We start from the raw sequence: 12166 nt of genomic DNA, 5'->3' as shown, positions 1-12166 counted from the left end.
TTTGTCAATATTTCTGTTGAAGATTGGTATTTTTAAAATATCACAGACTCTTCAAGAAGTGTCATATTTCTCACTATTGTTTTATTTTCACTTTACACTGTGTAGAGACATAATTTATTTTTCTTCATGATTTCTATTTAAAAATCAAGTATTAATTTTTCTAGTCAATTTTGATTTTTCCATAATTTTAGATTTTATAATTTAACTTTCCCACCTTATTTAACCTTAATTTATATATTTATACCTATATATCATTTTACAAAGAATTTAAGATGGTGTTTAGCATTTTACATAAAATGAAAAAATACACATGATAGTCTGAAATATAAGCATATTAAACACAATGCTTGATTTGCACTTAGATTTGATGCTGGGCGGTCTGGTTACTGGTGCAAAAATTAAAAAAACACATATGGTCAATTATCAGTGATTTTAAAGTTTTTTTGGTTTTGTTTTGTTTTGAAACAGGGTCTCACTCTGTTGCCCAGGCTGGAGTGCAGTGGCACGATCTCAACTAACTGCAAGCTCCACCTCCTGGGTTCACACCATTCTCCTGCCCCAGCCTCCTGAGTAGCTGGGACTACAGGCACCCGCCACCACACCCGGCTAATTTTTTTGTATTTTTAGTAGAGACAGGGTTTCACCGTGTTAGCCAGGATGGTCTTGATCTCCTGACCTCATGATCCACCCGCCTTGGCCTCCCAAAGTGCTGGGATTATAGGCAGGAGCCACCGTGCCTGGCCAATTTTAAAGATTTTGCAGAACTTTTTTCTACCCAATAAGGCATCACATGACCAGATGAACAAGAGAGATGCCTGCCCTCTCCCCACCCCTTTCAGTGAGCACTGAAATATCTCAGGTGGACCCAGACTTCAGAAAACAGTCTGAAAAAGAATGAGTTAAAACATCTCATTAGAAGGGAGAGAAATATTCTGTTTCCCAGAAGAAAAAAAAAGTTAAAAAGCTTTTCTAGCTCTAATTTGTAACAAAACAAAATAAAAATGAAAACACTCCACATGGAACAGTTAGGGCATTTAACTATGAGCTGCTTTTACACACAGCTGTTTCTTAGAGCAAATTTTCGTAACTTTTGGAAGCCCAACGTCAGTGTGCAACTCAGTTAAAGTGCTTCTAAACTTGTTTAAGGGTGTGGTTTTTGATGGATTAACTGGTTTATCAGTAGCATTTAATTTTCTAGAGGTCTGAAAATACATTTTGAAATTCTGTAGAAATGGATGTTTTCCTCAGAAAAACATAATAGTCACTCAATAAAACCCCCAAAAGGCAAAAGTCATGGGCTAAATTGACAGCAAGACATTCTTTCTAAATATCTTTACTTTCGGTCCTGACTTTTATGGGAAATTTCTGTCAGACTTTCAAGTAACAGTTAAGTCCTATGGTATGTAAATTGTTTCAGAGCATAAGCTATAAAAAACATTCCTAATTCACTTCGCAAAACTATTAACCCTAATACTAAAATTTAAGACTGCAAAGGCCTTCTAATTGTTCTTTGCTTTTCTGTCTCCCCTTCTAATCTAAGCACTGGCCACTAGAGTGTTTTTAAGGTGCCTATCTTATCACATTACCATGAAGGGGTACTACACAACCCCTTGAAAGCCTGGCAGGAGAAAATGACAGCCCTATCTGTTGGAAGTGGCAGAAGACAGCATCAGGACTGGCAGAGAAGCTGGAAATAACCTAGAAAATCCTGGTAGAAAGATCTGCAGAAGGAATAGAACCTCAAATCTGACTATAAAGTCTGCTGTAATTCCTAACTAACTGCATATGAAGGATAGTGGGACAGGGACACCCTACAGGGGCCATTGAAAAAGCAGACAAACCAGCAAAGAATCAATCCTTAAAAGATAAAGTTGTGCTAAGATTAATAGTTGCTTTATATTTATGTATGTATGTATGTATGTATGTATGTATGTGTGTATGTATATATTTTGAGTGCATTTCCTAACCTCAGAAGTAGGTATCAGAGTAAAGAGTTTTGGATTGGCTGGGCATGGTGGCTCACTCCTGTAATCCCAGCACTTTGGGAGGCCGAGGCAGGTGGATCACTTGAGGTCAGGAGTTCAAGACCAGCCTAGCCAACATGGTGAAACCCTGTCTCTACTAAAAATACAAAAATTAGCCGAGCGTGATGGTGTGCGCCTGTAGTCCCAGCTACTCTGGCGGCTGAGGTAGGAGAATTGCTTGAACTCTAGAGGTGGAGGTTGCAGTGAGCCGAGATCATGTTACTGCACTCCATCCTGGGCGACAAAAGTGAAACTTCGTCTCAAACAAAACAGTTTTGGATTGACAGAGCAGCTGGAGAAATAGGGGAACCTCAGGGTGGGTATGTTAAAAAAATCTCAGTATAAGCTGTCCAGTTCCTTGGCTGACTGCTAAGCTCCATGGGCACAAAAGGAGACCAGGCTAAAAAAGCAGTAACTAGAAGTTGTAAAAACTGAGCAAAGAGATCAGCTGCTGCAAACTGCTGGAAGACAGAATTTGAAGTTTGAGTACAGGAATGTTTACTGCCAGCTAGAATACAAAAAACTAGTAATACCCAGAAGAATAAAGCAGAAACTAGAGTTGGTAATAAACTACCCACAATGTTAAGTTTGTAGCCAAAAATTGCCAGACATGCAATGAAACATGAAAGTGTGACCCATATTCAAGAAAAAAAAGTCAGGCTATAGTAATTTACTCTAACTAGAGACAGGTGTTAGATTTATGAAATATTTCAAACCAGCAATTACAAATGTGCTCAGATAAATTAAGGAAAACATGGTCTCAATTAGCCAACATAAGGAATCTTGAGAAACTGAAACTACAAAAAAGACAAATGAAAAGAGCCAAAAAATATAATAGAATTTAGAAGATAAGCACAAGACTAGAAATAGGAGAATCAGTGAACTTAAGGATACATCAGTAGAAATGATCTAATCTGAAAATCCATTTAAAAAAGAAAGAAAATTGAACATGTCCTCAAAGACTTATGGGACAATACCAAGCTTTTCAACGTATGTTTAGTTGGGGTCCTATGAAGAAAGGAGAGAATGAAGTATTAAAAAAGTATTTAACAAAACAATGGTTAATAATGCTCCAATTTTGGTGAAAACATTAACCTCTAGATTCAAGAAATTCAGTGATCCCCAATGGGGAGAAAAACCACTTAAGTGCATCATAACCAAACTACTGACAAGCAGAACTCTATGAAGGGATCATTTTACTGTATATTATACTTAAGTTAAAATATTTCAAAACGAACAAGGAAAGGAAATAAATATAGGATTAGAAAACAATGAAGTAGACAGAGTGAAGCATGTGAGAGAGAAAAAAAAAGCTAGGATTTTGAAAAGGCCAATAAAACTGAAATCTCTAGCTAGACTAATCAGAGGGGAAAAAAATAAAAATTTTGAATATCAAGAATGAAAGAGTAGACAGGGTGCAGCAGCTCACGCCTGTAATCTGAGCCCTTTGGGAGGGCAGGGCAGGCGGATCACCTGATGTCTGGAGTTTGAGACCAGCCTGGCCAACATGGCAAAACCCCATCTCTACTAAACACACAAAAAATTAGCCGGGCATGGTGGTGCGCACCTGTAATCCCAGCTACTTGGGAGGCTGAGGCATGAGAATCGCTTGAATCTGGGAGGCAGAGGTTGCAGTAAGCCGACATCGGGCCACTGCACTCCAGCCTGGGAGGCAGAGCGAGACTCCATCTCCGGGGGGAAAAAAAAAGAATGAAAGAGTAAGAGTAGACATTATTAAAGATCCTAAAACATTAAAGAATGGCGGAGATTATAAACAACTTTATGGCAATAAAGTTGACAATTTAATTGAAATAAATGACTTCAAAGACTAATTACAAAAACTCAGGAAATAAAATCTGAATAGCCCAATATCTATCGAGAAAATTGGATTTGTAATAAAAAATATTCAAATAAAGTATAATCTATGCCTTCATTGGTGAATTCAATCTGACATTAAGAAAAATACCAATTCTGGCCGGGCACGGTGGCTCAAGCCTGTAATCCCAGCACTTTGGGGGGCCGAGACGGGCGGATCACAAGTTCAGGAGATCGAGACCACCCTGGCTAATACGGTGAAACCCCGTCTCTACTAATAGATACAAAAAACTAGCCGGGCGAGGTGGCGGGCGCCTGTAGTCCCAGCTACTCCGGAGGCTGAGGCAGGAGAATGGCGTGAACCCGGGAGGCGGAGCTTGCAGTGAGCTGAGATCCGGCCACTGCACTCCAGCCTGGGAGACAGAGCCAGACTCCGTCTCAAAAAAAAAAAAAAAAAAAAAAAAAAAAAAGAAAAAATACCAATTCTATATAAACTCTTCCAGAAAATAGAAGAGTGAACACTTTCTAAATCATTTTATGTAGCCAGCATTACTCTGATAGCCAAAATGAGACAAAGGCATTATAAGAAAAGAAAACTATAGACCAATATCCCCCCGGGAACATAGATGTCAAAAATCCTTAACAAAATATTAATGAATCAAATCCAGCTATACATACTGAGAATAAACCATGACCAGTGGTATTTAACCTGGGAATTCAAGGTTATTTTAACATTGAAAAAGAAATGTAATCTACCATAAACAGAATAAAACGCCTTATGATCACTTCAAAAGATACAGAAAAACAATTTGAAAACATGTTATAATACGTTCATGATAAAAAAAAAAAAACCTCAGTAAACCAGGAATAGAAGAGAACTTCCTCAACCTGATAAAAAGATTTACAATAAAAAACCTTACAGTTACTATACTTTGTGTTGAAAAACAGAATGCTTTCTCCCTCAGACTGAGGGACAAGAATGTCCACTCTCACCATTTCTATTTAGCAGCAAACTGCTAAGGTCCTAGCCATTGTAATCAGGCCATAAATAAAAGGGAAAAGAGAAACTATTTACAGATGACATGATAGCATATTTTAAAAATCCTAAGGATCTTCCAAAAATAGCTATTAGGATTAGTAAGTGGGATTAGCTAAGTCTCAGGATCCAACACCAATACACAAAAAATCTATTTTATTTCCATATACCAGCAAAGATTCCACTTATAGAATTCAAAAATATGAAATAATAAATTTTACAAAATATGTATAAAGTCTGTAGAGGAAATACTGTAATATATTGTGGAGAAAATTAAAGATGACCTAAGAGATATTTCATGTTCATGGTATAGAAAACTCTATATTAAGATGTCAAATATCTTTAAGTTGACCTATAGATTTAATGGAAACTCTATATCCCAATTTTTGGAGGAACTGACAAGTTCCATTCTAAAATCTATGTAAAACACAAAGGACCTAGAATAACCAAAATAACTTTGAATAAACAAAGCTGGAAGGTTTATGCTACCTGTTTTAAGGACTACAATATAGATCAAACAAGATTGTTTTGGGTCTTCTATGTCTTTTGCATTTCCAAATTAAAAAAACTGACATACATTGAGTATGTAAAGCAACTAGAATTCTCATACACTGCTGGTGGATATATGAAATGATACAACCGTCTGGCTATTTCTTACATAGATAAACACATACTTACCATGTGATTTAGCAACTGTCCTCTTAGGTATTTACTCAAGAGAAATGAAAATGTGTTCACACTGAGACTTACACTCAAATGTTCACAGCAGCTTTACTCGTAATAGCAAAAGCTGAAAACAACCCAGATGTCCATTTATTGGTGAAGGGAGAAATTATGGTATATCCATACAATATAATGTACTACCCAGCAATAAAATGAACCAACTACTGATACATGCAACATAGGTGAATCTCAACATTATACTAAGTGAAAGAAATCAAACAGCACTGTTCTATTTACATGAAATTCTTAAATAGTTAAAACTAATATTGAGACAGCAAGCTCAGGATAGGCTAGGTTGGGGAGGAATTAACTGCAAATAATTTTCAGGGTAATAGACATGTTCTGTATCTTTACTGGGGTGGTGATTATATAGTAGCATCTACTTGTCAAAACCTATGTAACTGTAAAGTTGGTGCATTTTATGTTAATCATATTTCAAAGTTAATTTCAAAAACTTCAATGAATCTCTATCATTAGGATAAATCCAGTAGCAAGAAGGTTCTATAACATCTAACCCCTACATACCTCTCTGGCTTTATCTTGTACCGTCTCTGCCTCACTTCATGCCAGCCATGTTGGGCTTCTCATCCATTAGAACACATATGCTGTCTCCAGCTCTTGACTTTTGCAACTACTCTTTCCTCAAATGCTCTTTCTTTCCCCAGCTCTTATTCATCCTTGATTTTTTCCTCAAGAAAACCATCCCCCAAATCTTGGACTAGGATAAGACCTTTGGTATATACTCTAACAGCACTACTTTCTCACTATACTTTTCATGTTAGCAATTATTTGCCTTATTATTGATAGTCATGTATAAAGTGTGTTTCCACCCTCTAGATCAGAAGCTCTATGAAACCCAGGTTATCTATTTTGTTCACCACTCTTCTGAGTCCCTGATATACAGGAAATCCTCAAATATTTGCTGATAAAGCGAGCAAATTTTAAAAATCTAAAAATTCTAAATAAAAGAGCCTATATAATTTAACAATATATTAACAATACATGTTTAAGTAGGGCTTATTGTAAGAAAGTTTAGTATTTGGAAGTGTATTTCTTTTTTTTTTATTTCTTTATATAATTCATCAAATATATCAAATAAGATAAATTATCTCCAACTACTGCTAGTAGCAGTAGTTGACCGCTACTAACAGTCAACATTATTCTAGAAACATTAGACAATGCAATACAAATAGTAAGTGAACATGTCAAGATTTCAAATTAACAGTAAGTAAAAATTAAAGTATTTCAATCAGATTAAAAATGACAAACTATAACTAGTGCAGAGAGAAATGGATACTTGAATACAGATGATAGGAGTGTAAATTGCCTAGCTTTTCTAGAGGTCAGTGAGGCAGTCTTATAAAATGCCTTAACATGCACATTTCTTCTAGGAATCAAGAAAACATTAGACAATTGTACAGTACTGAGTGATTTTAATGTGGTTTTCTTTATAATACTGAAAAATAGAAATCATCAGCAATAAGTGGCTGAGGATAATTTGATACATTCATAAAATACAATACCCATACAGACTTTAAAATGACATTCCATATATATATGGGCATATATTTGACATTGACAGATGTATACAAGTAGAAAAAAAGTGTATATATATGGAATGACACTCAAATATACATATTTAGTGACAGGGTCTTACTCTTGTCACCCAGGCTGGAGTGCAGTGGTATGATCATAGCTCACTGCAGCCTCAACCTCCTGGATTCAAGCGATTCTCCTGCCTCAGCCTCCCAAGTTGCTGGCACTACAGGTGTAGTATCACCACACCCAGTTAATTAAAAAAAATTTTTTTTAGACACAGGGTCCCATTATGTTGCCCAGGCTCACACATATATATTCAAAGACATAGAAACAACTTTCTAAGAACTATTTATTGACGTGTTAACAACATTTCTCCCTTGCAGGAATTATACATTTCCCTCATTTTTGTAATTTTCTCTGTTGAAGGTTGATAGAACAACAGAGCACTGTCTAAAAATAGTTCAAACATCGGATGCAAACGGATGAGCTGCTAGGTTATTTCCTTAGGTGACTGTTGTGGTTTTTAAAAGTATACTGGGGACTGTGAACACTTTAAGGTTCTAAAGATTAGATAGGTGTTTCTCAAAGTGCATTCCCACACCATCCTCTTCAGGATCTGGTATGCTAAGAGTTTCTTTGTTCCCACCCTAGCTGTATTGGGCTAAGATCAATGGAGAGGGAACCTAGGACTGGAATTTTAAACAAATTCCCAAGGAGATTCTTATGCAGAGTGATATTCGAGAACCCCTGTGCTACTGCCTATAAAGCTAGAGGGCAGACAGTTCAAAGTTGCTCTTGCAGAGGGAAAAGGCTGCCCAGTTTGCAAGCAGCAGTTTAGGTGAACCTTCCTTTCCCTTGCTTCATCACCTATTTATTATGTTTGCACATATAGTTAAATCTATATCTTGACTCTATCCTTTCTACCAGTTTGTTTTATCTTACTTGGGGCCATATTACCAGGGTATATCATTTTATTATATATGATATCTGATAGGATTATCATGTGGCTATCACAAGGATATCACATAGGATTATCAGATATCATATATAATAGGTATATTATTATAATATAGGTATATTATATAGGTGTATATATAATAGGTGTATATTATATATAATAGGTATATTATATTATATATGAGGTGTATTATTTCCCATGACACTTTTTTTTGGCTCCTCCATTTAGCTTTAAGTAGCAAAGTGTCATTCAAATCAGCTTTCTCATAACCAGAAAATTGTGGCCTAACTGGAATCAGAAACTTTTCACAGCCAATTATCTAAACCAGTTCTGATGTAGACAATAACTGGGAAATGGCAGTGTAGGTACTGTCTCTTCCAGAACCATCTGCTTCTACTTATAGTGTCTTTTCAGCAGCTATAGGGTCAGGCTGTCATGCAAAAGAGCATTAATTAAGCAGCTCTCTCTCCAGCAGATACTTGAAGGAAATTCACAACTCAATTTCCACAGTAATTGGCTCCCAATACACCTTTTCTTAGAGAGAGATAGTGACCGTTTTCTTTTCTGTGGTTTCCATTTTCCATGGCACCATACTCCTACACCCCCAAGCGGGCCTTACCGGCATGGTGATCTGGATGGGTTGCCGTTCTCCACTCTTGGTTGGGGTCACACCTTCTGTGTCATATGTACCCGTATAAACAACTCTGTCCCCATCAGGCTCTTTTGACTTCAGTTCCAGTGGGACAAGCACACCGCCAATGGAAATATTCCTGCAATAGACTTGAGTTGACCACATATGGTTGAAATTAGCCTATGCACCCTGTCCTGTTCTGGACCAAAACTCTAGGCAGGAAACTTACAGGGTTTAGCTAAGGGGACATTGTGGTGTGGGAGAAAGTTCTGAAAGTTCAGGAGGCAGTGCTTCTCCTCTTTAGTTAGGAATTAAAAAGCAACCTATATCACCAGCCCCAGATATTAGGATTCAGTTGGCCTGATATGAAGTTTGTACACTGTTAAATTTATTTTAAGGTTATCTAGGTGATCTTAATATGCAGGTACGATTGAGAATACTGAACTCGTCCTCTAATATTTTTTTTTTTTCTCCTGTTCCAACAACCAGGGGTCCTATGATTTGGAGTACCTCAAGCCTTCTACACCACCAGAAATTCTCACTGGCATCATTCCTTTTTCTCAAAGCTAAGTCCTTGGACCAGCAGTATCAGCATCACCTGCAGACCTTAGAAAACAAATTCTTAGGCCCTACCATAGACTAAACTAGCAACTCTGGGGAGAGCTCCAGCATCTGTGTTTTAACAAGCCCTTCAGGTGATTCTGATGTGTACTCAGGTTTGAGAACCACTGGGTTAGAGTTGAAAAATCCTTGATAGCATTAAAATGTAACCAGAAAAAATAGTTTTGTTCCTAACAAATTAACTTTTAGATTAGTTTGAACACTAGAGGAATACTCTGGAAAAAAAAATGGAATATAGAACAGATAACTCCGGGGATAAGGTTAGCAGGAAAGAAGGGAAAGGAAAAGCCTGGATTATATCCAGGTGCACAACACCGGGAAATGTGAGAATAAAGGGTGCATGGAGCTGCGGGGGATGCTGACAAATAGATGGACCAGGAGTACCAGAAACCATCCAGATTTGGTTCTAGGTCCTGGCACCTTGGAAGACTAATACAAATTTATTGAATTAAAACGTAAGCTATAAGTAGTGTCTGATGAATTCAAAGTCCTTCCACCCCTCAATAATGCCCACCATGAAGTAGACACAATAAAGGCTGGTTTATTTTCTCTCTGCAGACTAGACTTTTTGGTAGATAGAAGCAAGAGGTAAAGGGCTCTACCCGCAGTTCTTCCCGGTAGGCTACTGCATGCTCCCACACACTTTCCCGCCAGAGGTCTACTGGGTGCATCATCCAGTGGTCGCTGGGAGGAGATCATCCCCGCCATGCATAAACCAAAAAAACATCCTCTTGCTGTGAGGATGTTGCTAATCCCAGGCACCATCACCAGGCTGAACAGACAACTCAGGAGAAAAAGAAAAGCTTGCTTACGGCATGGAAAACCGTGAAACTAGGCCAGAGAAGGGGCTGCCGCTCTCTTACTAGTGCCTGCTGCTCCATCCCAGGGTCCCAGCCACGGAATGGCGAAGGGAGTGGGGGAACATCCCTCAGGGAGCCCCAGTAACCATCCCTCCCCTGCCTTTCCACCTCATTCCTCCTTTCTCCCTCCTTCAGCCTTGCGGGCAGACCCGGTGGGCCGCCTGGACGGCGCAAGAGGGCTGGGATTGCGGTGGGTGAACCCTGCGGATCTCTCCCATCTGCTCCACCCCGACCGCCTGCGGTTCCGCGCCCAAGGCTGGACATAAGGCAGGAGAAATTTATAAGAAACAGACAAGCAAAAACCCTGGCTTCTTGTCGCTGATTTTAAAGAACTCATTGAGGTCACCGCGATAGGTGGAGGGAAGCGAGAATGGAGGACTACAAGCCAAAGGGAAGGAAGGGGACGAAGGAGGATAGGGAGTGACCTCTTCCCCCAACCCCCGGGCCCGATAGGCGCGGAGCGAAGCCAGAGGCCCCTGAGAGGCTCAGGCTGTCCCGGGGGCCTTGGTCCTCCGCCTGTACCCCATGGGGGACCCTACCGCCACCAGGTGCCCCACACTCACTCGACCTGCAGCGTGCTGGGTTTAATCTTCACCTCAACCTTGTAGGAGGAGCCGGTGAGCAGCTTGATGGTGCGGTTCTGGCCGAAGCGCTGCCCGTCCACCTTGTAAAAGACCGGACCGTCATTGGGCTGGATGCGCAGCGCTATGGAGAGGCGCACGAGGCCAGGCAGGTCCCCCATGTCTGGGCGAGGGTCTGGCGCGGCGGCTCCGGGGGGCGGAGGACAGCGCGGGCTGCGGCCGAGTGGCTGGAGCGCGAGGGGCGGAGAGGAAGCGCGGGGAGGGTGAGGGAGGTGGTGGAGCTGAGGCTGCCGCTAGGAATCCGCGCCGTCGCCGCCGTCCGCCCAGGTTTTTGGGGAGCAACTCCTTAGGCTGTGGCCCCCCTCCCCACTTGGCGAGGAAGTGGGCCCAAGAGACTGCTCCAAGGCCGCGCGATTCCCCATCCCCCGCTCCCGTGCGGCGCCCTCCGCGCACCCGAGGGCTCGCTCCGACCCGCAGGCCGCGGCGCAGATCCGCGCAGTTGGGGGCGAGGGAGCTGATCCTGTTTACGCACCACAATCCCCTTCAGCTGGGGAGGCGGTCATTTAGGCTCCTCCTAGAACAGCCCCGGGCGGAAGGAGGAGAGGCTTGGGAGGCACTGGGAAGGCGCTGGGGTTAAGCGACCACTATGGCAAGGAGCGAGACCCCCGGAATCTGGATACCGCCTCGGCCAACTACGTGAGGTGGACACTGCTGCTCGCGGATCCGGCGCCAGCTAGGCGGGAGGAGGCTGAAGGGGGAAAGGGAGACGGGAAGGGGGACAGGAAACCGCTAGCTAGTGATTTAAATTTCAGGAAATACGAGTCTTTCCAAGGCTTAGGGGAAATGGCCGAGGAAAGGCGCAATTCCACGTGATGGAGCCACACTGGATTAGGAAAGGATGCAAGAGAAAGAAAATAACCATATTCAAGGAGCTACATCTTCTTGTGGGTGTGCATTTCCATTATACGTGTGCTCGTCTCAAAAATGATATACATAAATATGTGCAATGAATTACATATATTTACACAGATTTTGAAGGGTGAGCTGTTAACCATGTAAAAGGCAACTGGCATGAGCCTAAGGCATTCTGGTGACAAAATGGTGGGAGGGGTCAAAGGATTATTGGCAGGGCGCCCTATGCGACACCGCAGAGTTTAGATTTTCATATTAAGCGTGATTAGACAGTTTTTGTGGCAGAGGTCGGTTGACAGCTGACTTTTGGAAGCGAGGGGAGACTCAGGGTATGAGGACTGTGCTGGGAGTGGCTTCTCGGAGCAGAGAGAGCACCTGCTTCAGCACCACCCAAGTGGATAGTACCAGAGCCGGGGAGCACACCTGGGAAATGAAGTGGGCTAGTGAGAATAAATGGGTAGGGATG

At 41.1% G+C, this 12166-nt stretch overlaps 1 protein-coding gene across 4 annotated transcripts in view; it reads right to left on the bottom strand.

The window, feature by feature from the left end:
• CNRIP1 (cannabinoid receptor interacting protein 1) overlaps positions 1-11600 on the bottom strand; it is a 33044-nt gene extending 21444 nt beyond the window's left edge. For 2 of the 4 annotated variants that reach the window (XM_010380638.2, XM_010380636.2), the window contains exons 1-2: positions 10771-11600; positions 8715-8865 (exon numbers count right to left, since the gene is read on the bottom strand). In XM_010380638.2, the coding sequence (XP_010378940.1) occupies positions 8715-8865; positions 10771-10949 (330 nt within the window). In that variant the 5' untranslated portion in view covers positions 10950-11600. The remainder of the gene's footprint in view (positions 1-8714; positions 8866-10770) is intronic. The other 2 variants (XM_010380637.2, XM_030921795.1) reach the window with 2 other exon arrangements.
• Between the last annotated feature and the right edge of the window lie 566 nt (positions 11601-12166).

The sequence above is a fragment of the Rhinopithecus roxellana genome, chromosome 17 (assembly GCF_007565055.1).
Source record: "Rhinopithecus roxellana isolate Shanxi Qingling chromosome 17, ASM756505v1, whole genome shotgun sequence".
In the NCBI taxonomy this organism is placed as follows: Eukaryota; Metazoa; Chordata; class Mammalia; order Primates; family Cercopithecidae; genus Rhinopithecus; species Rhinopithecus roxellana.
This window is presented reverse-complemented; position numbering and strand designations above follow the sequence as displayed.